This window comes from Pseudophryne corroboree, chromosome 10 (genome assembly GCF_028390025.1).
Source record: "Pseudophryne corroboree isolate aPseCor3 chromosome 10, aPseCor3.hap2, whole genome shotgun sequence".
NCBI lineage: Eukaryota > Metazoa > Chordata > Amphibia > Anura > Myobatrachidae > Pseudophryne > Pseudophryne corroboree.
In genome coordinates, this window is record NC_086453.1 from 173,936,019 (window position 1) to 173,961,898 (window position 25,880).

A 25,880-nucleotide genomic window follows, 5' to 3' on the forward strand; every position below is an offset into this window, starting at 1 on the left:
AAGAGGGGAAGGTCTTCCACTGGAAGAAGGATTACTAATCGCCCGTTTTAAAAGGGAACAATGAAATGTTTTATTGATACCCAAAGAACGGGGCAGATCTAACTGAAATGCCACCGGATTGATAACCCTGGTGATCTTATAAGGGCCGATGAACCGGGGCCCTAACTTATGAGATGGCTGTCTCAACTTCAAATTCTTGGTAGACAACCAGACGAAGTCTCCTAATTTGAAGCTGCAGGGTCTTTTCCGCTTATCAAAAACCCTTTTGGTCACTAATGACACAGACACAAGGGCTTTCTTCACTTTCCGCCAAATACCTCTAAGGACCGAAACCACAGAGGAACCACCAGGCGTGGAGTCCAGGGGGTCAAAAGAATTGGCCTTAGGATGATGCCCATACACACAAAGGAAGGGAGAGATCCCTGTAGCAGAGTGAGCCGCGTTGTTATAGGCAAACTCCGCCATGGACAGATGAGCAACCCAGTCAGTCTGACACTTGGAGACATAACACCTGAGGAACTGCTCCAAGGACTGGTTCACCCTTTCAGTCTGCCCATTAGACTGCGGATGGTAGCCTGACGACAAGCTGACAGAAATCTGGAGATCGGAACAAAATGCCCTCCAGAATTTGGCCACAAACTGGGATCCGCGGTCAGAGACCACATCAAGTGGCAACCCGTGGAGACGCACAACATGCAGCATAAATAATTCAGACAGGCGTCTGGCTGATGGCAGCCCAACCAGTGGAACGAAGTGCGCCATCTTCGAAAACCTGTCAACGACAACCCAGATGGCTGTCATCCCCGAGGATTTGGGCAAGTCCACCACAAAATCCATTGAAATGTGGGTCCATGGCTTAGATGGGATAGAGAGTGGATGTAATGGGCCAACAGGAACCCCTCTAGGAGTCTTATTTCGGGCACAGATGTCACATGCCCGAACCCACTGATCCACATCCTTAGGCACCGAGGGCCACCACACCGCCCTAGATAGCAACTCCCGAGTTCTGGCAATACCCGGGTGACCTGCCGACTTCTTGGCATGGAATTCCAGGAACACTCGCTGTCTTAACCTAGGAGGCACAAACAAAAGACCTACCGGAAGGTCTGGAGGAGCCTGCTCCTGTGCTCTAAGGACTAATGATAAGAGGTCCTGGGTAATGCCCACTTTAATACATGATGGGGAAACAATGGGCAACGGCTCCTCGGTGGTCTCCTGGATTGGAGCAAAACTCCGCGAGAGCGCATCAGCCTTGATGTTTTTTGACCCAGGGCGATATGTTATCAAAAAATTAAAGCGAGCAAAAAACAAAGCCCATCGTGCCTGCCTGGCATTGAGACGCTTCGCTGACTCTAAATATGCCAGATTCTTATGGTCAGTGAGAATTGAGACCACAAACTTAGCCCCCTCAAGCCAGTGTCTCCACTCCTCGAGTGCATCCTTAATAGCCAACAATTCCCGGTTACCCACGTCATAATTCATCTCGGCAGGCGAAAATTTACGGGAAAAGTAAGCACAGGGATGAAGGCGATTATCAGACACTCCCATCTGAGAAAGCACTGCCCCAATACCCATCTCAGAGGCATCCACCTCCACCACAAAAGGACGCTCTGGATCTGGGTGTCGCAGCACCTTGGCCGAAACAAATGCCCTTTTGAGACGGGCAAAAGCCGCTTTAGCCTCACAAGACCAGTGAGCAACATCCGCCCCTTTCTTAGTGAGTGCCACCAAGGGCGCCACTATAGACGAAAATCCAGCGATAAATCGTCTATAAAAATTTGCAAAGCCCAGGAAACGCTGAAGCGCCTTCAAACTAGTGGGCTGCACCCAATCCAGGACTGCCTGTACCTTGGAACCCTCCATTTGGAAACCTTCTGGGGAGATAATATATCCTAGAAATGCGATTTGCTGAACTTCAAATTCGCACTTCTCCAGCTTCGCCCCAAGCCGGTGGTCTCTGAGTTTCTGGAGGACTAAGCGTACATGCTTCCGATGTTCCTCCAGGGAATGGGAGAAGATTAGGATGTCATCTAAGTATACAACTAAGAATCTATCCAAATATTCCCTGAGCACATCATTCATGAAATCCTGGAAGACTGCCGGGGCATTACAGAGCCCAAAAGGCATCACCAAATATTCATAATGCCCTGAGTGGGTATTAAAGGCAGTCTTCCACTCATCCCCCTCTCTTATTCGGATTAGATTGTACGCACCGCGTAGGTCAATCTTAGAAAAAATGGTGGCAGTACGAAGCTGGTCAAACAAGACCGAAATGAGAGGCAGTGGGTATGAGTTTTTAATCGTGATACGGTTCAATTCCCTGAAGTCGATGCAGGGTCGCAACGAACCGTCCTTTTTACCCACGAAGAAGAACCCCGACCCAACTGGAGACTGTGAAGGTCTGATAAATCCCTTAGCCAAGTTCTCCTGAATGTACTCTGCCATAGCCTGAGTCTCAGGACGTGACAGGGAGTACAACCTGCTCTTGGGAAGCTTAGCATTTGGCAACAAATCAATGGCACAGTCATAGGGGCGATGGGGAGGTAGTACCTCTGCAACTTTTTTGGAGAACACGTCCGCAAAATCTGCATAACACCCTGGCAATCCTGGCAAACTTAGCTGCGAGAGCCTGACTGGAAGGCTCAAGCAACTCCTGAAACAATCAGTACCCCAACTAAGAATCTCCCCAGAGACCCAGTCAAATTGAGGATTGTGGGCCCTTAACCAGGGTAACCCCAACACCAATGGGGCAAAAGTACAGACAGTCACATAAAAGGACAATTTTTCAGAGTGTGTGGCTCCAATAAACAAAGAAATCTGGCTAGTGCAAGAGGTAATTTTACCTTGGGATAATGGTTCCCCGTTTAACCCACAAATCTCAATTTCCGATGCCAAGGGTACTAAGGGAACAGAGTGTTTCAGGGCGAATTGGCGGTCCATAAAAACCCCGTCGGCCCCACTGTCCACAAAGGCCTCAGTCTTGACAGTTTGACCGAGGATCTTCAAGGTCACCGGAATGATAAAAGTCTTCTTGGGAAATTCTGACTTCTGGCCTGACAGGATATTTCCCATCACCCTCAGGCCCTGAAGTTTTCTGGCTTTTCTGGGCATGATACTACCACATGACCTTTATTCCCACAGTACAAACACAACCCCTGCTGTCTCCTCCGCGTCTTCTCACGCGAGGAGAGGCGGGTAGCCCCAATCTGCATAGGCTCCTCAGAAAATTCCTCAGAGTCTGAGGTTCCCTTGGGAAGGAAGGAAATCTCAGTCCCCCTTTCAAGCCTACGCTCTCTCAGCCGTCTATCCACCCGGATGGATAACTGCATGAGCTGATCCAAGCTATCAGGCAAGGGATATTGTACCAGTTGGTCCTTTATCTGGTTAGAAAGACCTCTTCGGTACTGGTGTCTCAGGGCTGGGTCATTCCACTGGGTATCATGGGCCAACCTCCAAAACTCCGTACAGTAAACCTCAACTGGCCTTCGCCCTTGCTTAAGGATCGAAATCTGAGCCTCGGCTGAGGCCGTCTTGTCAGGGTCATCATACAACATGCCCAGTGCCGTAAAAAAAACATCAACACTTTTAAGCGACGGACAGTCAGGCTGCAACCCATATGCCCAGACCTGTGGGTCTCCTTGTAGCAAGGAAATCACTATGCCCACCCGCTGAATCTCCGACCCAGAAGACTGAGGCCTAAGCCGGAAGTATAGCTTGCAGCTCTCCTTGAAACAAAAGAACTGCGAGCGATCTCCAGAAAAACGATCCGGGAGATTTACTTTCGGCTCCTTAACCCCTGCAGGTGCTGCTGCTGTGGGAGCTCCGCCAGCAGCCTGGGAGGTGTGCATTTTAATGGACAAATCATTAAATTGTCGAGTCAGGACCTGCACCTGATCGACCACCTGTTGCAACGTATTTTGAGGGGTATGCTCCATATTCCCACAAAATTTCAACAGGAGTATTAGGCTGCTGAATATGTTATGCACACCAGTGCCTGCAGGAAAGTACTGGTGTCAGAACTGTTATGCACTCCAGTGTCTGCAGGAATGTACTGGTGTTTGAACTGTTATGCAAAACAAATGGACTCACAGACAAACTGGGGAATATGACATAACGTACACAGAAGGTAATAGGGTAACAAAATACACACAAAGTGAACAGAGAAGCCCAGAGGCTAAGGAACTGGGTATCTCCCTTGTATTAGAACTGCACAGATGGAAAAAGCAAGATGTTGTGTTTTAATACGTAGAGAACCCGAAATGCTGTTGCTAAGGGCAACAGCAAAACCCTAAAGGGTTACCAACGGGTGTGGCAGTAAACTCCTTGGTCAGAGATGGAATGATAGACACAAGGAGAGTCTCCACAATCCTATTTCTCACTTGCAGTGCACAGGTTTTAGCTTACTGCCACTAAACTGACCCCTGACACCTAGCACAGTGAGACAGGATTAGACAGGCAAGTCTTAGAATACAGCCGCAAACTTGCTAAGTTCACAGAGTAGTAACAGAACCCCAGCAAGCTAAACGACTGACTCCAGTCTTACTGCTAGGTCTGGATTGGCAGAGTGTAATACCAAATCCCCAGGCCTATTTGCAGTAAGCAACAAACAAATACAAAGCTACACAGTACTGGCTAACTTTCATGAACTGACTAACCAACAAAGATTCAGCAGCATCTGCTTACCCTGAAAAGAGGCCTTATAAAGCAGGTGCTGTCCACGCCCCACTCAGACCTCACAGACTGTGAGCACAAAAACCAGCACCGGATCCCCTGCCGTGCACAGAGCCTATAACCACTGCACAGCAAAAGACCCGAACCGAAGTATCAGCTGCGCTCAGGTTACTCCACTAGCACTTGTCTCCCGGTTGCCATGACGACGTGGCAGCACAGGGCAGGAGACCCTAACACCGTGGTTAATGGTGCCATCCTGCGGGGTCATCTCTTTGTTATTCCGGCTGCACTTCAGACGTTCTACACCCAGAAAATGCACCAGGGCCATGCCGGCTACCAAGCGTAGGGCCCGTGAAACCACGTTCTGGCCCTCCATATATGATGACATTGACCGTGCTGTCTCATTTTGTGCACCCTGCAATGCCCTGCGTCCACACCAGCCACGGGAGCCCATGCTGCTCCATGACATTCCTGATCTTCCATGGTCCATTTTTGCAGCTGATCTAATGGAATGGAGGGGGAAGGAGTACCTGGTACTAGTTGACTCCTATTCATGATGGTTCGAAATAAACTACTTGCCCAGCACCACAAGTCAAATGGTCATTGCAAAGCTGAAGAGACACTTTGCAGCACATGGCACCCCACAGCAGCTGATCACTGACAATGCCATGCAATTCAAGAGTAGAGCGTTCAAGGACTTCGCGAATACATGGGACTTCCAGCACATCATTAGTAGTCCACACTACCCACAGTCAAATGGATTGGCAGAGCATGCAGTCCGCTCTGCAAAGCACCTAATGGAGAAGTGTGCATGAGATGGATCGGACATGTACTTGGCACTGTTAAACTTGAGAAACACACCCCGAGATGGACTTCCATCCCCTGCACAGTGCCTATTAGCACGGCACACCCGCACAAGCATCCCAATGGCAAAGCAGCTCCTGCAACCCAGAGTAGAGCCACAGGTACAGGCAGGGCCAGTGCAAGGTCTCTCTGCACCCTAGGCAAAGCTTCAGCAAAGCCCCCCTAACCTGCAAACCCCACAACCACCTCTCGGAGGGGAGATGCAGGTGGGCTGGGGTGAATTGAATCATTATACATATGATTAGATGGGTCTACTATGTTATGCCGGCTGTCGGGATCCCGGTGCCCAACATACCAGCATGCCGGCAGCGGGGTGAGCGCAAAAGAGCCCCTTGCGGGCTCGCTGCACTCGCCACGCTGCGGGCGCGTTATGCATACCACGCTATTCATTCTCCATCCAGGGGTGTCAAGGACACACCAAGAGGGAGAATAGTTGGCGGTATCCCGACAGCCGGCATATCAAATGCCTCCCGATTAGACCTGCAGCAGCAGCCAGCTCAGTGTAAAAGGAGGAGGCTGCATGCAGAGACATCCTTCAGATTTTTGCTAGATTAATACAGTGGCGCCCCCCCCCCCCCCCCAGAGGCCGGTGCCCCTAGGCAGCCGCCTAAAGCTGCCTAATGGTAGAGCCGGCCCTGGGTACAGGAGAACATCAACAAGCGCAGAATGGCTGCCAAAGCTTCTTATGACAGATCAGCATACTGCCTGCCACCACTGTCTCCAGGCCAGCCTGTCCGCATGCAAACCAAGCAAGGGTTTGACAGAATGGCAGTGGTTCAGCATCCTGTAGATCGTCCAAATAGCTACATGGTACAGTCTGATAATGCCCTCTATGAACGCAACCGCCGCCATCTGTTAAGTGTACCTGAAGAAAGCTCTACACAGCCTGACTCATCAGTTTCTACCACAGCTGCAACTAATGTCAGTGATAATTCGCATTGCATGAACAGTCCCTCCTCAGAGACCACTTCTGAAGTAATAGAGCCCTCTGGTGTCACAGCGGACATGCCTATAGGTTCCCAGTGTACCATTACCAGATCGGGCCGTGTGTCCAAACCCGACCCAAAATTCCAAGACTTTATTGTATCCAAGCAGTTAAAAGGGGGAATGTAAATGCATCCTGTGTATCTAGGGAAGTGATGTCATGCCGAGGTGACTCACTTCCTGTTTGGTCTGCTGTTTAATATCATTACGTGTCTGTCTCAGGCTGAGTAAAGACCTGTGTTACATTCATGCTGCAAGTGTCGTCTTGATCTGTTGTCACACATATACAGCAATACTATCTCGTCTAGCCCCCAAGTGTGCTGTCTTGGAGTAATCCTTGACTCCTCACTGTCCATTGCCATTTTCATTTCAAAAATATTTCCAGGATCAGACCCTTTCTGCCAACCTGATAATTATTTCAGTGTCATCTACTGATGCAGCTATGTTTATATACCCTGTACTTGTCCTACATTTGTCTTTAACTGTAAGTAAACAGAGAGAAATTCAGCGCCTCCGGCTAATCAGGGCCAGTACTTCAAATCAATATAAATTAATATAAATTATAACTAATTCCACATATACATTCAGCAGCTGTTTAAGGGATTACTCAACCCTTTAGCAAAACACAAGACAAACAATTACAACAGCGCTAATGTACATGTGTATAAATTTATTACCACAATTTAAAAATGGATTTATCAATTAAAACCGGACCGGATAAAAACATGCAAATTAGCAAAACTTGGAAACTTATGCAAAAAATCCAATTACACTTCGACTGCAGTAATATATGCAATTAGAAACAAGCCATTAATTCATTAGTCCCATATTAATTAAAGACTCCGTATGGTTGAAATAGGCATATTCAAATAGCATTACATTCCCAGTCGGTGGCGAGTGGATTAGTCCAACTTGATGTTAATATGTTAGTAAGATTCACAAGCTTGATAATTAGAAAGTTATGCAGCAAGCAGACACAGTGAGCATTTATATCACCTGTGAATTTAACCCCGCTTCCACCAATGCATAGGAAGCGCCTCCCGGCTCCTGGTGCCTTCAGCACATTCGAGGTGCCATATCCGGAGTATCCAAAGGGGGGGCTTTTTGTAGAACAATTTGCAGAGTCCCAAATACCGGTACCGGATATTTAAAAGGATGTCTTACGCATTTCTCCGCCTTCTAGCAACTCGGCGGCTTCCTCATCGTCTCTTCTTGTTTAAACATTAACCTGGAGGGCTGCAACTTTACTTTTTGTCTTATATTCTCCCACCATTACACAAGTACTATGTAATTGTATGCACAGTAAGTAATGTACTGGTTTATTTTCCAGGGAAAGCCGTGTTTCTTGCACAAGATAAGCACCACTTACTGGACATATGCCATCTGCTGCGGCACAATGCCCCATACCTGTTTCAGAAGTACGTGAAGGAGTCCCATGGGAAGGATGTCCAGGTGGTTATTGTTGGAGGATGCGTGATAGGCTCAATGCTGCGCTGTTCTACTGATGGAAGAATGCAGAGCAATTGCTGCTTGGGTAAGTGCAGATAGAGGGAGATTTTTTTTTAAACACTGAGATTATTTTAGTGGGCGTTGCAGATGGTGAGCATAGGTTTATGTCACCAGCAATTCAGTGCAGAAGTATATTTATATACGATGGGTTGTTGTGGTTGTGTGACCATGCCAATAAGTGGCTACAACCATGGACTCACGCTGCCAGCCAGATGGTGAACACAGTGGTTTTACAAAACAATAATATTAATAATAATTTTATTTATATAGCACTTTTCTCCAGCAGGACTCAAAGTCGCTTTACAGACATAAAAAAAAACCAACAACACATTTTACAAAGGATTTGGGGGGTCATTCCGAGTTGATCGCTCGCTGCCGATTTTCGTAGCGCAGCGATCAGGTAAAAAAATGTAAAACTGCGCATGCGTATGCGTCGCAATGCGCACACGCATCGTACAGGTGCAAAGAGCATTGTTGCTGTGCAATGGTTCTAGCAAAGAATCCATTCGCACAGCCGATCGCAAGGAGATTGACAGGAAGAGGGCGTTTATGGGTGTCAACTGACCGTTTTCTGGGAGTGTTTGGGGAAACACAAGCATGTCCAGGCATTTGCAGGGCGGGTGTCTGACGTCAATTCTGGGACCTTCGTCGCTGGATTCATTGCACAGGATAAGTAACTGCAGGGCTAGTCTTGTTTTGCACAAAATGATTTTTGTACCGCTCGGCTGCAAAGACGTTCACACTCTTGCAAAGCAAAAATACACTCCCCTGTGGGCGGCATCAATGCGTTTGCACGGCTGCTAAAAGTAGCTAGCGAGCGATCAACTCGGAATGAGGGCCTTTGTATTACAGCAAAAAGAAAACACACAGAAAAAAGCCAAGACTAGGCATAATGCAGGGTTGAAGCAGTGACTTTAGAAAATAAATTCCAAGTGTTATGTAAAGGAAAGGTACAAGACGAGGCAGCTGTCTTGGGCGCACTATGTAGAATTACCCTGGAAGGAATAGGTCGCGTCTAGAGTAGTTTAAACAAAATAACAGAGTCCTAACATAACAGTTAGGTCCATGTCTTTTTCATCCCATCCATGAGCGTATTGGTCAAGACAGCCATGTGGGCGTACTACGGAGGTCTGTGAGAGATAAGCCATACAAGGACCCTAGTCACATATTGGAAAACTGATATACTCTATATGAATAAATCCACATGTAGCACGTCCTGTCCATTGAGGAACCATCCGAGGAATCCATCTGAGGCGCACTGTGGTGGTCATTCCGAGTTGATCGCTCGTTATTTTTGTTCGCAACGGAGCGATTAGTAGCTAATGCGCATGCGCAATGTCCGCAGTGCGACTGCGCCAAGTAAATTTGCTATTAAGTTTGGTATTTTACTCACGGCATTACGAGGTTTTTTCTTCGTTCTGGTGATCGTAGTGTGATTGACAGGAAGTGGGTGTTTCTGGGCGGAAACTGGCCGTTTTATGGGAGTGTTTGAAAAAAACGCTGCCGTTTCTGGGAAAAACGCGGGAGTGGCTGGAGAAACGGAGGAGTGTCTGGGCGAACGCTGGGTTTGTTTGTGACGTCAAACCAGGAACGAAACTGACTGAACTGATCGCAGTGGCAGAGTAAGTCTCGAGCTACTCAGAAACTGCTAAGAACTGTCTATTCGCAAATCTGCTAATCTTTCGTTCGCAAATCTACTATGCTAAGATTCACTCCCAGTAGGCGGCGGCTTAGCGTGTGCAAAGCTGCTAAAAGCAGCTTGTGAGCGAACAACTCGGAATGACCACCTGTGTCGGTTGCTGCTGGTAGGGTGTGCAGATAGTTGCAGGGATTTGCGGTGAGGTAAATGGCTCAGGAGGCACTGGCTAGCACCAGAGCCAGATTTACACACAATATATGAGCCTGGAAATTTGGTGAGTTTTGATCAGAGATGTGCAGAAAAGGTAGGCAGGGGAGACACTGCCTCACCTGACATAGATTTTTTTACTCCAGAGTTTTGTCTATAAAAATGATTAGACTAATACAAAGAAGATATTTCTAACATGTTCTTTGCATTTTTCATATACTTAATACAGTCAGAACTCTGGCGCAAACGTTAGTATGACAGAAAAGGCTCTTCCTCACCTGCCTCACCCCACCGGACACCACTGGTGCAGGTGTAGCATATAGTGGGGTCAAAGGAAGAAAATATAACAGAAAGCAAAACACTGTGGCATAAAATGCAGTATTAAAACAGTGGTGAGGTCAATACAAATGTAATGGAATTAGATTTCACATGTTTCAGGGAGCAGTAGATGAAATTCACAGCAGTAAGAGAGCAAAGTGGTCCAGTCGCATGGATGGAGAATATGGTCAGGAGGGGATCCAGAGTAAGTAGTCAGATGAAAGCAGTCCTTACGAGTTGGCTGATAGATTGTTCTCCATTGTCCTTCTATTTCTATTCTGTTTAACTCCTGGCAGGGCTGTTTCTAGCCAATTTGGATCCCAGTGTGGGATTTAAAAATGCGCTCCCCCCCCTTCCCCAAATAGATATAACAAACACAAATTTGTACGCGATCCCAGTGAGGGGGCAGGTCCTCGCTAAAACGGGCGTGGCTTAACAAAAATGGGTGTGGCCTAGCAGGAAGAGCCTACACTACACCCCAGTTTTTGACCTTGCACCAACAGACCTCGGCCACCACTAGGGAAATAAAAATTCCACCATATTAAGCCCCACACAGTAATGCCCATTGCACCATATTATGCCACATACTGCAATGCCGTGATACATTAAGCCCTACAGTAACGCTTCTAATTACTTTTAAATTACATGCTCGTTGCCAAGAGTTTCACATGCTGGATGTCATGCTCGTTGCCAGGGGTTTCATTCTCTGGGATCCAAGCTCGTCGCCATGGGTTTCATGCTCTGGGATGGGTGTCATGCTCGTTGCCAGGGGTAATGCTTGTTGCCAGGGGTGTGTAATGCCAGGAGTGCAAGTGGTGTGTAATGCCAAGGGTGTGTAAGGCCAGGCATGTGTAATGCCAGGGGTGTGTAATGCCAGGCCAAGGGTGTATACTGCCATGGGTGCCAGGGGTGTGTAATGTTAGGGGTGTGTAATGACATGCCAGGGGTGTGTAATGCTTGTAGTCAGGGCTGTGTACAGCACCCCACAGCCCACCACGCCAGCCCACCAGCCGCTCCTCTTCTCCCCTACCTCCTTGTCATAGTTGTCTGCTCGGGGGGTGAAGTTTCGCAAAGTGACACATTTGCGTCATGATGCAAACGCGTCATTACGTAAAACTCCGCCCACGAGCAGAATACTAATGACAGGGAGGAGGGAAAGCAGTTAATGGACACAGAAAAATACCGTGGTGGGCGCCCCGTGCAATTGCATGACTGGCCTGCCACTAGAAACGGCACTGACTCCTGAATAACTCCATCACTTTAAGGTGAGCACTTCGAATCTCATCAGCCTCGGCTCTGTAGCCTAACAGTAACTATAAGTATAGCAGGGATGCATTTAGTTTGCTGGCTGTCAGGATCCCAGCAGTCAGGATTATTCTGATTTAATAACTAGGCTGTAAGTGTAGTGTTCTTCAGACAGGTACTCTGGGTATATGTCTACATTAACCAGTACTCACACCGAGAGACCTTGTCAGATAGTGTCAACTCAACTCCGAGACATGTGTGAAGAATCCAGATGAGGGTTTATTTCAAGCTGGTATTCTTGTAGTTATGTACAAAACAGCAGTAGGTGAAAAGATGATGATTTACCAGAGCTGGTCAGAATCTAAAATGGCAGACACACAGAGCTGAGGACAGGATGAGGGCAGGACTAATGACATCAGAACCTGGCTACAGGAAATCAGGAGGGACAAATTTTTAACAAAATGCAAAGCTCTGCAATAAAAACATGACAACACATGAAACACATATATCGTGGGACATGACACTACCCGTCTGAAATCTTTAGATTTCACGATAAATCAAACATAATAATGTCCTTAGATGAAGTCCAGAACTAATCTTGTGACCTGTAAGACAAAAGAGAAAACCTGTAACAATAAACAACGATAACAAGAAATAAGTTCAGTCGGAGTCTTGTGGCTGAAGGTCTTGAAGCTTGTAATCCATAACAGTAGGAAAATGTTAGATCAAGTTCAAAGTGATAAACCCATCTTCGGACTGGGGAAGCTGCAACTTGCAAACACTTCCACCAACCCACAGTATGATCCAAATAATAAGGTGTCGATGGTATATTATAGCTGGAAGTTTGAGGTAGAATACTTCCCATCATGAGGTGAATCTAGTAGTCATGTCCTTCTTTATGTGATATCTTCCTTTGGAAGAAGAAGTACTAGTTCAGTGATTGGACGGAAGAAAACTTTGGCAGAGCCTCCTTTGGTCACTTTAACCTCTACCTTACGAGTCTTTCCATCGTCGCTGGGAACAACCTTGGTGATAAATCCCATTGGCCATTCATTGCGATGGGCCTCTTTATCCTTCAAAAGAACAAGGTCACCGATCTGGAGGTTGGGTTTTGACATCTGCCATTTGTGATGACTTTGAAGCATATGTAAATACCCTGTCTTCCAGCGATGCCAAAACACATTGGGCAGGTGTTGAACCTGTGTCCACTGACGTCTGTAAATGTTCTTGCTGTGTAAGATTTCAGGAGGAATTAAAGCAGCTCCAATCTTCTGGGTAAGAAGAGTGACTGGAGTAGGAATGGTTGGAGACTTCGGGTCTGAGGATACTGGGACGACTGGTCTTGCATTGATTATGGCAGATACTTCTGCAAGAAAGGTGACTAAAACTTCATGGGTAAGAGATGACTTGTAGTCCAGCAACATCGAATCGAGGATTCTACGTGCGATTCCAATTATACGTTCCCAGGATCCTCCCATGTGGGAAGAATACGGGGAATTAAAAATCCAAGTGCACCCATTGTTAAATAAGAAATTGTATAATTGCAGTTCCTTGCAGGCCCCCACAAAGTTAGTGCCACAGTCAGACCTCAGTTGTTTGACAGGTCCACGGATAGAGAAGAATCTTCGGAGGGCATTGATGGAACAAGAAGAATCCATAGATTCAATTACTTCTATGTGTACTGCACGGATGCTAAGACAGGTGAACAACACGGCCCACCGTTTGCTGTTTGCGGCTCCACCACGGGTCTTTCGTGTAATGACCGACCATGGACCAAAGACATCCACTCCAACGTAGATAAAGGGCGGATCTGTACTTAGACGATCTGCTAGAAGATCTGCCATTTGTTGCTGTTGGTGTCTTCCTCTTAACCTATGGCACTTAAAACATCTGTGGAGCACGGAGGAGATACATCTCTTCATACCTATGATCCACAAGCCGGCTTACTTGATGGCACCTTCAGTAAACTGTTTGCCTTGATGCTGTACTCGTTTATGATGATATCGAACCAGCGGCGTAGCAATATAATGTCGACCTGGTATGATGACAGGATTGTGTTCCTTGCCAGATAAATTGGATCTCATTATACGGCCGCCCACCCTGAGCAATTTGTGCTGATCCATTACTGGGTTCAGTTCAAAGAGTGCACTGTTCTTGGACAGATTGACTCCTTTTGCGATCCCATCAATTTCTTGACAGTATATTTCTTGTTGTACACACCGAATGAGAACCTCCTCTGCATGTTCGAGGTCTGCAACTGTAGGGTGTTCTTTACAGATATGCCAACCATGACACTCTGGGTATTTGACCTTTGAAAAGCAGTGAGCAATGTGGATTAGGCAAGCAGCAGCTCTTACTAAGGATGACCAACTTGAGAAGCGCTCAAAACGGTGTGACTTCAGCTTCAGTTTTGTAGTCACGGTAGTGTAGAGCGTGGAGCTTGTAGGCCTAATTTCTTTGTCGGACTCAGGATCGACCAGCACATAGCTGGTATTGGTAGGAGGTAAGCAGGGATCATTATATAAGAATCTTGGAGGTGACAACCACATGTCACAAAGGTTGGGTGCTGGTGAAGGTCTTGTTCCACGATCAGCTGGATTAAGGCTAGTGGTGATGTGATGCCAGTGCTCAGGAGTGAAGAAACTTCTGATGCGCTCTACTCTGTTGCTGACGTATACATAGAATTGTTTTGTTTGGTTGTGTATATAACCAAGCATGACTTTGCTATCTGTGTAGAATGCAAATGAATCAATTGGAACGTCCAGTTCATCCTTTATAACTTCAGCAATTTCTACTGCTAGCACAGCTGCACAAAGCTCGAGTCTTGGTACAGAGTGTGCAGGTTTTGGGGTTAATTTGGCTTTACCCAGGACAAATCCACAGTGTAGTTTGTTGTTGGTTTCAAAGATCCTCAGGTAGGCTACTGCGGCTATGGCTTCCATCGATGCATCTGAGAAAATGTGGATTTCTCTCCTGGTGGCAGCTGAAAGGGAGCACAGAGTGTAACAATGTGGTATTTGGAGTTGTTCTAATATCTTCAACGACTTCTTCCACGTCTCCCACCTTTGTTGTTGCTCAATAGGTAATGGAGTGTCCCAGTCTAAGTTCACCTTGGTTAACTGTCTCAGCAACATATTGCCATGAACGATGACTGGAGCTACAAATCCAAGAGGATCATAGATACTGTTTATGACAGATAAAACTCCTCGTTTGGTGAAAGGTTTGTCATAGCCTGATACTTGGAATGTAAATATGTCTTCTTTAATGTCCCAGAGCAAGCCTAAGCTGCGTTGTATGGGATGAACATCAGAACCAAGATTAAGATCTTTCAAGTTGGTGGCAGGATCATCAGAAGGAAATGCTTCCATTACTTTCTGGCTGTTGGAGATAATCTTGTGGAGCCTGAGGTTTGCTACAGAAAGCATTTCTTGTGTTCTGGTGAGGAGATCGATTGCCTCTTCACTTGTGGGTAGGGATTTAAGTCCGTCATCAACATAGAAGTTCTTTTCAACAAAATGATGAGCGTCAGATCCATAGTCCTTCTCACCTTCCTGGGCTGTTCTCCTGAGTCCATAGATTGCTACAGCAGGAGAAGGGCTGTTGCCAAATACATGTACCTTCATCCGGTAATCTATGACTTCATTATTGACGTTGTTGTCTTTGTGCCACAGGAACCTCAGGTAGTTCAGATTGTCTTCCCTGGCTATGAAGCAATGTAACATTTGCTGGATGTCAGCTACTACTGCCACAGGCTCTTCTCTAAAGCGAATTAGCACTCCTATGAGGCTGTTGTTTAGGTTTGGCCCAGTAAGGAGCAGATTGTTGAGGGAGACGTCATCATACTGAGCGCTGTAATCAAAAACCACTCAAATTTGATTGGGTTTCCATGGGTGATACACGCCAAAGGATGGAAGGTACCAGCATTCTTCTCCTTCCTTTACTGGTGGTGCAGGTTCTGCGTGATATCTGTCAAATATGTTTTGCATGAAATCCACAAAATGTTTTTCCATCTCTGGTTTCCTCTTTAGAGTTCGTTTTAAAGAGGAAAATCTAGCAACTGCTTGCTGTAGATTGTTTGGTAGTTTAACTCTTGGAAAGCGGAAGGGTAAAGGTGCTACCCAGCTGTTGGAATCGTCTTGAGTGAAATCTTTGTCCATAATCTTGAGAAATTCTTTATCTTCTCTCACAGATGCTAACTTGTTGTCCTCACTTGTTGAATTGAACACTGTCGATCCGAGACTGTCTTCCCAAGACAGGACCATGTTCATGTTATCTTGATTGCTATGCTGCGAATTACCGCTGCCCAGCTTCTCTTTCACCCAGTAATGATGTGGGCATGGCTGAAAACAGGTGCTGCAACCATTAAGCAAGATGTTTGTCTTGAATGAGGAAATCTTGGTAGGCGTCTTCATCTTGTCTATACAGACATTGCCTATGATAACCCAGCCTAGATCAAGACGTTGGGCAAATGGAGCATCATTTGGTCCATTGATGTGTTGACGTACTTTATGTACCCTGAGAATGTCTCTACCAAGCAGAAGTAAGATCTTTGCATTTTTGTCAAGGGTTGGTATTTCATTGGATATAGGCCTTAGGTGAGTGTGATGAAGAGCGGCCTCTGGCGTAGGAATCTCCTCTTCATTGGATGGTATCTCATTACATTCAACAAGTGTGGGTAAGGGTATCTCAAGATCATCCTTGAGAGAAGCTACAACCAGTCCACTGGCTCTTCTTCCAGATTCCTCTGTAATTCCACTACAGGTACCCAAGGTGTAAGGGTAAGCATCTCCCTTTAAGTTTAACAGATCAAAGAGTTCTGATCTTGCGAGTGATTGGTTGCTCTGGTCGTCCAAGATGGTGTACACCCTTAGAGTCTTTTCTGGCTGTCCCTTGGGGTATACTTTGACTAGACATATCTTTGCACAAGACTTGTCCCGGAGATCTTCCCCACAGACTTTAGTGCATGAAGAAGATACAGTAGTAGGACTTGCTGTTTGATCTGCATTCTCCCCGCCATGCCTTGGTGCAGAGGGAAAATGTGCAGGGGGTGTAGTATTGGGTTGAGATGGGTGAAGTGCCTGCATGTGGTCCTCACAACCGCACTCTATGCACTTAATAGCAGTTTTACAGTCCTTAGCAAAATGTTCAGTAGAAACACAACATCTGAAACATACCCCAAAATTCTTTAGAAGTTCCTTGCGTTCCTGGAGGGGTTTCTTTCTGAAACCAATGCATTTCTTGAGTGGATGTGGCTTCTTATGAATGGGAAACATGCGGTTGGGGTTTTCGATCCTATCACCTTGGTTGCTCTTGACAGGAGCTGATGCTGGTGTGGGAAGGATTTCAGTCTTTTTCACTGATACTGGACCTCTGTGGTTCTTGTAGTTAGAGCGTGGGCTGTCAAACTTGGGGGTAGGTGAACCAGGATGACTTGACTCACTGTTGGAGAAGCTTGGGTCATTCTTGGATTCCGCAATGTTCTTCATAAACTCGAAGAAGTAAGAAAAGGGGGGAAAGGAGACTCGATTTTCTCTTTTATATCTTGACCCAAGTGTAGTCCATCTTTCTTGAATACCGTATGGCAGCTTGGAAACTATTGGGTTTACCCCATGAGCTGTGTCCAGGTAACTGAGGCCAGGTAAGTGAGTGTCCATTTTGGCCAGCTGGAGTTCAAAGAGTAGGTCACTGAGTTCTTGGAATTTCTCATTTTCCTTGCCGGATATTTTTGGAAAATCCCGCAGCCATTTAAACAGAGCATTCTCTATGGCTTCAGGACTTCCAAAGCTTCGTTCTAACCTTTCCCAAGCAGCAATGAGGCCTGCCGTAGCATTATCAATGTGGATGGATCTGAGTCTCTTGACACGTTCTGTAGACTGTGGGCCCATCCACGTGATCAGCAGATCTAGTTCTTCAGCAGCAGTAATACCAAGGTTATTAGTTGTGGATCTGAAGGCACATTTCCAACCTCTGTAGTTTTCAGGCTGGTCATCAAACCTAGTGAGGCTGGTCTTAATAAGTTCACGACGAACCATGAATCTTGCAAAGTCTGACATGTCTGTTTTCTCTGACTTTGGGCAAGGAATTGCTGGCTGTGTAGTGCTGTTCATATTATTTGTGGTGTTCTGGGTAAGAGACATAGGGAGATAGGGCGGTGCATAGGCATTCAGCCTAAGAGCTGGTTTAAGGTCTGTAGGTCTCGTTGCATGTGGAACTGTGTGGTTGCCAGGGATTTGGTGACTTACTGGCATATTGGGTTGTGACCAGGCATTTGTATATTGAGTTTGTTGAGGTGTTGGGCCTTGGTGCACTGTGGTGTGTGAAAATTGGTCAGGATGACCAAGTGATTGTGCATTGTACTGACCTTGGATGTGGCGTGTTGCATAGGGATCGGAGTCTTTTTGTTCTGGAAGGATGTCCCCTGGAAGGATGTCTGCACTGTCAGGAATGTTTGCAGCAATCAGGGGTTCACTGTTTTGACTTAGGACGTAGTCTCTTGTGCGCTTAAGAGGATCCTCCACATCACTTGAAGTGATGCTGTCACTTCCACTGCCAGCTTGTTCCAAAACCTTTAACCGTACCATTGCTGTGGCATACTCACATTGTTTCTCTAGAGCTTCCATTTCTGCTCTTTCACGTGCTGCTCTAGATTCCATTTTTGCCTTTTCATGTGCTGCTCTATATTCTGCCTTCCGTTGTGCAAAATCGGCTTGTATTTTAGCAGTCTCTGCTTCTGCACATGCATTTATAAGTTGTTCGCTGAACATGGAATATTTTGAGCTTCGTGACTTAGATGATCGCTTTGAACGCCTGGTGGACACAGAAATGCGTGATGATGTTTCCAATAATTGTGCAATTCTGGCTGCTGTCTTAGACTTAACCTCACGCAATAGACTGTCTCGATCCAAATTAAGACGATTAAAGTTTTGCAGTTCTTCTAAAGAATCCTGGCTATTGAGTTTCTTCAAAATGCTTATATATTCCTTACTTGACACTTTATAAAGTTCATATACTGAACAAAGCTTTCCTAGTGCGACCTCTAGCGGTGACACATCACAAACAGGCTGAGAAATGGTGGACATATGACTTTGCAATTATTGCCATAAGTTTAGAACAGTGGAAGAAAGTTCATGTCTCCTACCTTCAAGATTCTCTTTTACCTTCCATGTAGGCTTTGCAGGGCGGTTAGACTGCAGGTTGAGATCCATAACTTCTCCTTGTTCTGATTGTAGACATTGCTCATCCTGAATAGCCGGAATTGTATTTCCTTCAGCCATGATAGTACACAGGAAAATGGATCTGAATAAAGCTAGAGTAAGTTTGTAGCTGGTTATGCTATAATGAGCTGTGCTATAGCTGCAAACACTGATTTCCTGTTACACTACAGGCAAGCTTGTTATGTATTTGTATCTGCAGAAGCTGCAACTGGCTTACTGGTAGTTTTTATCAACCATCTTTTCACTATTCTGACTCAATAACTAGGCTGTAAGTGTAGTGTTCTTCAGACAGTTACTCTGGGTATATGTCTACATTAACCAGTACTCACACCAAGAGACCTTGTCAGATAGTGTCAACTCAACTCTGTCACAACTGAGGGTTTTAGCTGACAGGAGGAAGCCTCAGTTGTAGGGGCTGAGAGGAACTTAAACCGGGGAGGTTTAATCAGACCCCTGGACATATAAGTGTTAAAAGGAAACCCGAAGGTGTGACCATGACAACCAGGTAAAAGTAAATTAAAAGTTTATTGACAAACTCCATGTAACAACAGACAGCAAATAATAAAAATGGCAATGATAAATAATATGATTCCTGGAGCACTCTGACCATGAAATGGTTTCACAGGACACTGGTAGGTTAAGAACAGTTGTTAAAGTCCTTAGATGGAATAACCTTACCAGGCCTGGCTGTAGTAGTGAAGATATCCAAGGAACATGCCAGTAGATGGAACAGATGAAGCTGGTAACTTGAATCAGCTGTTGTAATTGCTGGATAGAACCAGCCAGGTGGTAAGACACGGAGTGGATGCGGAATGGAATCAGCCAGATGAAAAAGTCACTGAATGAATACTGGGTGGAACCAGCCAGGTGATGAAACACTGAGTGAATATAATAAGATGCTAGGGAGCGTGGAAATAGAGAAGTTGAAGGAAGATTACCGGTGGTAGTGGATACTGCTGGAAGCAGATGAAATAGCTGGAAGCTGGAAACTGGATCAGCCACGGAGGACTGCAGAGTCAGGCTGCACCGCAGGATGGTAGGCAGGTGCGGGTCTCTTTAGTGGATGCTGGAGACAGGAGCTGGAACCTGGAAACACAACCACAGGAGAGAGACTGGAACAAGATATGACAAACAAAGCACTGACCATTTCCTGGCCCAGGCACAGGATACTTATACCTGCAGCAATGCAGGTATTGGCTGGGCAATTATGCAGATTTCCAGAGGCAGTGGATTGGAGGAACTGAAGCATGTGATTGAATCCAACATGGCTGCGCCCATGTTAGAACTTGGAGGGAAAACTGGTTTAGGAAACCATGTGGAAACATAACTGCAATGGCGGCGCCGACCGCAGAGGACAGGAGACGTCAGACTGAGAAATGTATGCTGATACTCGTGGATGACAATGGAGGCCGCGGCAGGCATGGAACACCACACTGACGACCTGCACCTATAACACAGGAGCGGCGGCGGAGGCCGCGGAGAACGGTAGACGCCATGCAGGATTCAAACATGGCGCCGCTGTGGCAGCATCTCAGCGTGACAGGAGGGATGTGCAGTATGTGGACACAGATGAGATCCGGCCTTGGAACGCTGAGCGAGCCTCAGGAGACATCTGAAAGGCAGGTAATGGCGTCCAGATACCCGGATTGTGACAAACTCCCGAGACATGTGTGAAGAATCCAGATGAGGGTTTATTTCAAGCTGGTATTCTTGTAGTTATGTACAAAACAGCAGTAGGTGAAAAGATGATGATTTACCAGAGCTGGTCAGAATCTAAAATGGCAGACACACACAGAGCTGAGGACAGGATAAGGGCAGGACTAATGACATCAGAACCTGGCTACAGGAAATCAGGAGGGACAAATTTTAACAAAATGCAAAGCTCTGCAATAAAAACATGACAACACATGAAACACATATATCGTGGGACATGACAAGGATACCGATGCCGGAATCCTGAAAGCCGACAATGCCGCCAGCCGGAATCCTGGTGCAACAGGACAATTCCCACTCGTGAATGTCCAGGACACCCATACAGTGGTAACGGACTTGTGGCGAGCACAGCAAGCCTGTAAGGGGACTCTTTGCGCTTGCCCCCCTACCAGCATGCTGGCGGGCGGGATGCCGCTGTTTGGATATTGACAGTCGGCATCCCGTCCGTCGGTAAACCATACTGAATCCGTATTTATGCTACCAGTTGATCACACTAGTTCCACGCTACCCTCGAAAGCTTTCCTCCCACAACAGAAGGGCACCAATCAAATGGTGAGAGGACAGTCTCACAGTATTCATAGTATTTTCCTGCCTTAGGGCCTGATTCAGGTTTGATAGCAAAGCAAAAAAGCACACAACTGAACAAAACCATGTTGCTCGGGAGATGGGACAGATGGAGAGAGTTAGATTTGGGTGGGGATGTGTTCAAACTGAAATCTAATTTGCATTGTAAAAATAAAGCAGACAGTATTTACCCTGCACAGAAAAAATATAAGCCACCAAAATCTAACTCTCTGAACATTATTATTACGATTATTATTATTATTTATTTCTATAGCGCCACAAGGGATCCGCAGCGCCCAATTACAGAGTACATAAATGAATCATCAAAACTGGAAAACAGTGACTTACAGCTAAAGACAATATAGGAATATATTACAGGGTAAATAAACATAGCTACAACAGCAGATGACACTGAATGAATTATCAGGGTGGCAGAAAACCGTGGGGTTTGGTGTAGTTGAAGATTGTTAAAGTAAGAAATGGATAAGCACATGACGAGGGCCCTACTTGTAAGAGCTTACAGTGGTCATTCTGAGTTGATCGCTAGCTGCATTTGTTCGCAGCGCAGTGATCAGGCTAAAAACCGGCAGTTCTGCGCATACGTATGCAGTGCAATGCGCACGCGCGACGTACGGGCACAACGAACGATGCAGTTTTGCACAGGGTCTAGTGATGCATTTCAGTCGCACTGGTGGCCGCAGAGTGATTGACATGAAGTGGGCGTTTCTGGGTGGCAACTGACCGTTTTCAGAGAGTGTTCGGAAAAACGCAGGCGTGCCAGGGAAAACACAGGCATGGCTGGGCGAACGCTGGGCGGGTGTGTGACGTCAAATCCGGAACTGAATTTTCTCAAGTGATCGCAAGCGCTGAGTAGGTTTTTAGCTACTCTGAATCTACAAAATCATTTTTGCAAGCCCTCTGCGATAAAAACGTTTGCACTTCTGCTAAGCAAAAATACACTCCCAGTGGGCGGCGGCATAGCGTTTGCACGGCTGCTAAAAACTGCTAGCGAGCGATCAACTCGGAATGACCCCCTACATTCTAAAGGAGAGGGGCAGACATACAGGGGTGACACAGATGGGGTGGACAGAGAGCGTGGAACAGCGGGATTGGATGAGATTTGGCAGGGTTTGATGAAGAAGTGGGTCCTGAGAGCCTCATTGAAGTATATGTTATGTTTGCTCCACCTGCAGTGCAACATGGTTTTGCTCAGTATGATTTTTGCTTTGCTAACAAACCTGAATCAGGCCCTTAATTCAGATTTTAAAACTACTTATATGAAATACTATGTAGTCAAGCTATAAGTATCAAATGTGTGCTATAGAAATACAAGGCAGTAGCATCTGTTTGGTGCTGTAATCAATTACTTATAAGTTTCAAACAATAATATTAATAATTGCGCTTCTGGTATTAGTTAGCTGGGAGCATCAGCTGCGTATTGTTACAGGAACTCAGCAGGGGGTGGGGCTACACGGTACTCAGTCAGGGGGTGTAGCTACACAGGACTGCAGCTCACATTGCTGCTGCTGTTGTGAGAGGGAGAGGAGAAGCTGCTGCAGATCCACGGCCGGCCCAGCCAGTGAGACTGCACTCTGGGTCAGTAAACTACAGGTGTGGTCACAGCTGGCTTTGCACTGCTTTTCAAAGTCTGCTGCTGTTATATTGGGAATCGTGTCTGTATTTAATAAACATCTACAATCTACTGTGCAGCACATGTAAATCAGTCAGGGGTGTTGAATTTATGTTAAAAGTGACCATAGGGCACATAGAAAGTTCTTAGTTAAAAATGTAAATGGACACTATCTGAAATAGATTAAAACAATATTCCGCTTTCTTCAAGGTGCAGAGGCATTTACTCATATACTCATCATGTTAAGGACTGGACTAAGGAGAAGTGTGTGTGGTAGGTGGGGGTGTGTGCTGATGTAATACAGTCAGAGCAGGGGGTAAAGTTTAATATGGCGCTATGGTAAGAGAGTGTGTGAGTGTGATCGAGCGCAGGCCGCATGGGAAGGGATGTGTGAGTGTGCTCAGGATGAGGGGGTGTGTCAGTATTTTCCTGTCAGGTATAAATAAATGTGTTTTATTTATTTCTATTGAGGCCAATATGTTTTCTTTGTTTCCCTATAGGGGCAAATGTATTTGTCTTTTCCTGTGGGGGCCAATGTGGTTTATTTTTCTTCTGTGGGCGGCAATATGTTTGTTTGTTTTGTTTTAAACGCAGGGGCATGGGTTTTTTTTTTTCAGTGGGGAAACAATGTGTGTGAAAGTGGGCGTCTTAGTCCTTGCACATTTGGACGCCCGCATATATACCAACAGCAGTCACGGGGGGGTCTCTGCATTCGGGGAAAGGGGTCCCATGTGTAAACATGGGACCCCTTTCAGTCCGTGTGGTTCGGGTGTTCGTTTTTGTTTTTTGCCAAGTACGTGCATTATAAGCTGGACACTGGATTGAGGTGAGTATAATTTTATTCACAGGTACACGTGGATTCTACTTGGACAAGTGGACAGAGGTCGGCGTGTGAACATAGGTAAGTATGTATGTGTCGACATGTGTGTAATAAAGTTTTACTATCACGGTGTGCGTGTCCTGTTTTTATTTGGGTATTTTTTCCCAGTAGAACTACAGGTACCAGCGGGCGCGTTTTTCTCCCGCATGCTGGTACTTGTGGTTCTCCAAGTACCAGCTTGCGGGGGAGGCTAGCTGGGACTTGTAGTACTACTGGAAAAAACAATATTCTTACACTTTTCTCAAGGCTATCAGCCCCTCATCCACAGCCCTTGGATGGGGGGGACAGCCTCGGGCTTCACCCCTGGCCCTTGGGTGGCTGGGGGTGGGACCCCTTGATTGAAGGGGTCCCCACTCCCCCAGGGTACCCCGGCCAGGGGTGACTAGTTGGATATTTAATGCCACGGCCGCAGGGCGCTGTATAATAGTGACCCCCGGCTGTGGCATTATCTGTCCAGCTAGTGAAGCCCGATGCTGGTGTAAAAAATACGGGGGACCCCTACTCTTTTTGTCCCCCGTATTTTTTGCACCAGCACCAGGCGCAGAGCCCGATGCTGGTTTTAAACATACGGGGGATCCCCTGTCAGTTTTTTCCCGGATTTTTAGAACCAGGACCGGCTCGAAGAGCCCGAGGCTGGTTATGCTTAGGAGGGGGGACCCCACGCCATTTTTTTTCGGGTTTTTACCATTCCATTAAAAAAAAAATTTAAAATATATAAATAATACTTGTGCCTCCAAAATAGACAAACCAAGTACCTAATCCCTTCTAATATAAATAGATATGCTATTACCAATAAAAAAAAAACAAAAAAAAACATGTTTTAAATTTTTTTTATTAGATTCCGCCACCAAAGTGTGGCGGATTGAAAATGACGAATTTACTGTCTAAAAGCACTGTTGTCGAATTTCCAAACTTCAATTGATTATACCTTTGGCGAATTGCCGCATTTGTACCATTGCAGAAATGTCGAATTTGACAAATGTCGAATTTCAAAAAGTCGGATTTTGAAAGTCCGTTTTTTTGACGGAAAGTACTGAATTGCATTGTCGAATTTTTTTGGGGGGCGAAAAAGTTGTTTTTTGACAATTTCGGGAATTCGACTGCAATTGCATATACCCCCCTGTCTCCATTAGGGCTGCTTCCAGAAATTTCCCGGGCTGGTTTTCCATCCCAATCAGCCCCTCATAAAAAAAAATAATAGTGATAATAATAAAGTAAATTTCCCTCCTGGTCTTTTAGGTAACTTTGTGGAAGGAGCGGACAGATAGACTGTAGAACATATTTTGCATAAAGGAACATTTCAGATATTTTGGGTACCCTGCTGAGCTCAAAATAAACAGACTTTTATGTGCATTACTGTGAAATGGTTATTTGGCCTGTCCATTATTATTCTGCACTGTTGTATCTTACAGGTGGTGTGGGTACAAGTTTCCCTCTCAGTGCACAAGGAAAACTGTTAGCTCTGCAAGTGTCTACCCTTCTTGGAATGGATATATGTGGCATCGACCTTCTTTTAAAGGATAATGGTTCTTTTGTGGTTTGTGAAGCTAATGCAAATGTTGGTTTTACAGAATTTGACCAAGCATGTAAATTAGATCTTGGTGGTATTATAGCAGATTATGCAATATCCCTACTCCCAAGTAGGCCATCAAAAGAAATGCCTCTGTTACCTGCAGTCTCCATCCCCCCAGAAATCAATAAGACAAAAGCACAAGCCTCTGCCAGCGTTTATACTACAAGTGATGGATTAAGCTGTAGTAATAGTGCTTCTGATGTAGAGGAAATCAGGGATTCTATCAATGTGCCAAAGCCATGTTCCCCAGTACTGACAGATAGCATCTATAATGATGTTACCAAGTAAACTACCTCTCCATTTTTATGTTTAATGTAAATTAATGCAATTATAAAATAAATCACAGTGGCCAACTCGGCTTTGCAGGGGCTTGCAAAGAATTAAAGAAATATGTTCTGAGCCACTCTACTGCTGAAAAGTTATTTTAATAATGCTGCTTCCGTGTCTCATCGGTAACAAGAATGATCATTTCTTTTTTATTTGCAAGTGTGAAATGCTAAGTGGTTGTTTAAAGAGGAACATAAAATTACAAAACAAAATTGGATGGTCATGTCAAAAAACTTTCATTCTTCATCTATTTATTTTTTTATGTCCAAACATATTGTTTATTTGATAATAATATATCATTTTGTTCATTAAGATGATCTTGTTAATCATGTTTGTTAAAGAAGCAAAATCTCTCTGCCATATCACAATATTTATCATCAGTTTCCCCAGGAAGCTTGGCAGCAATGTATTTGAACACAGGTATAAGCAGGGGAGATTGGGTGTGTGTGGGATCAGGGTCAGCAATAGAAATCTTGGGGCCCGGTACAGTGATATCTCTTTCCCCCCCCCCCCCCCCCGATTTTATATATATATAATAAGAA

General features: G+C 45.6%; 1 protein-coding gene across 2 annotated transcripts in view; it reads left to right on the plus strand.

The window, feature by feature from the left end:
- Window positions 1-25,525, plus strand: part of RIMKLA (ribosomal modification protein rimK like family member A) — a 477,074-nt gene extending 451,549 nt beyond the window's left edge. Inside the window, exons 4-5 of one of the 2 annotated variants that reach the window (XM_063942942.1) lie at window positions 7,850-8,053; window positions 24,851-25,525. In XM_063942942.1, coding sequence (XP_063799012.1) covers window positions 7,850-8,053; window positions 24,851-25,299 — 653 coding nt within the window. In that variant the 3' untranslated portion in view covers window positions 25,300-25,525. Of the gene's footprint in view, window positions 1-7,849; window positions 8,054-22,458; window positions 22,525-24,850 lie in introns of those variants that run through there. The other variant, XR_010188621.1, reaches the window with a different exon arrangement.
- Window positions 25,526-25,880: the final 355 nt, after the last annotated feature.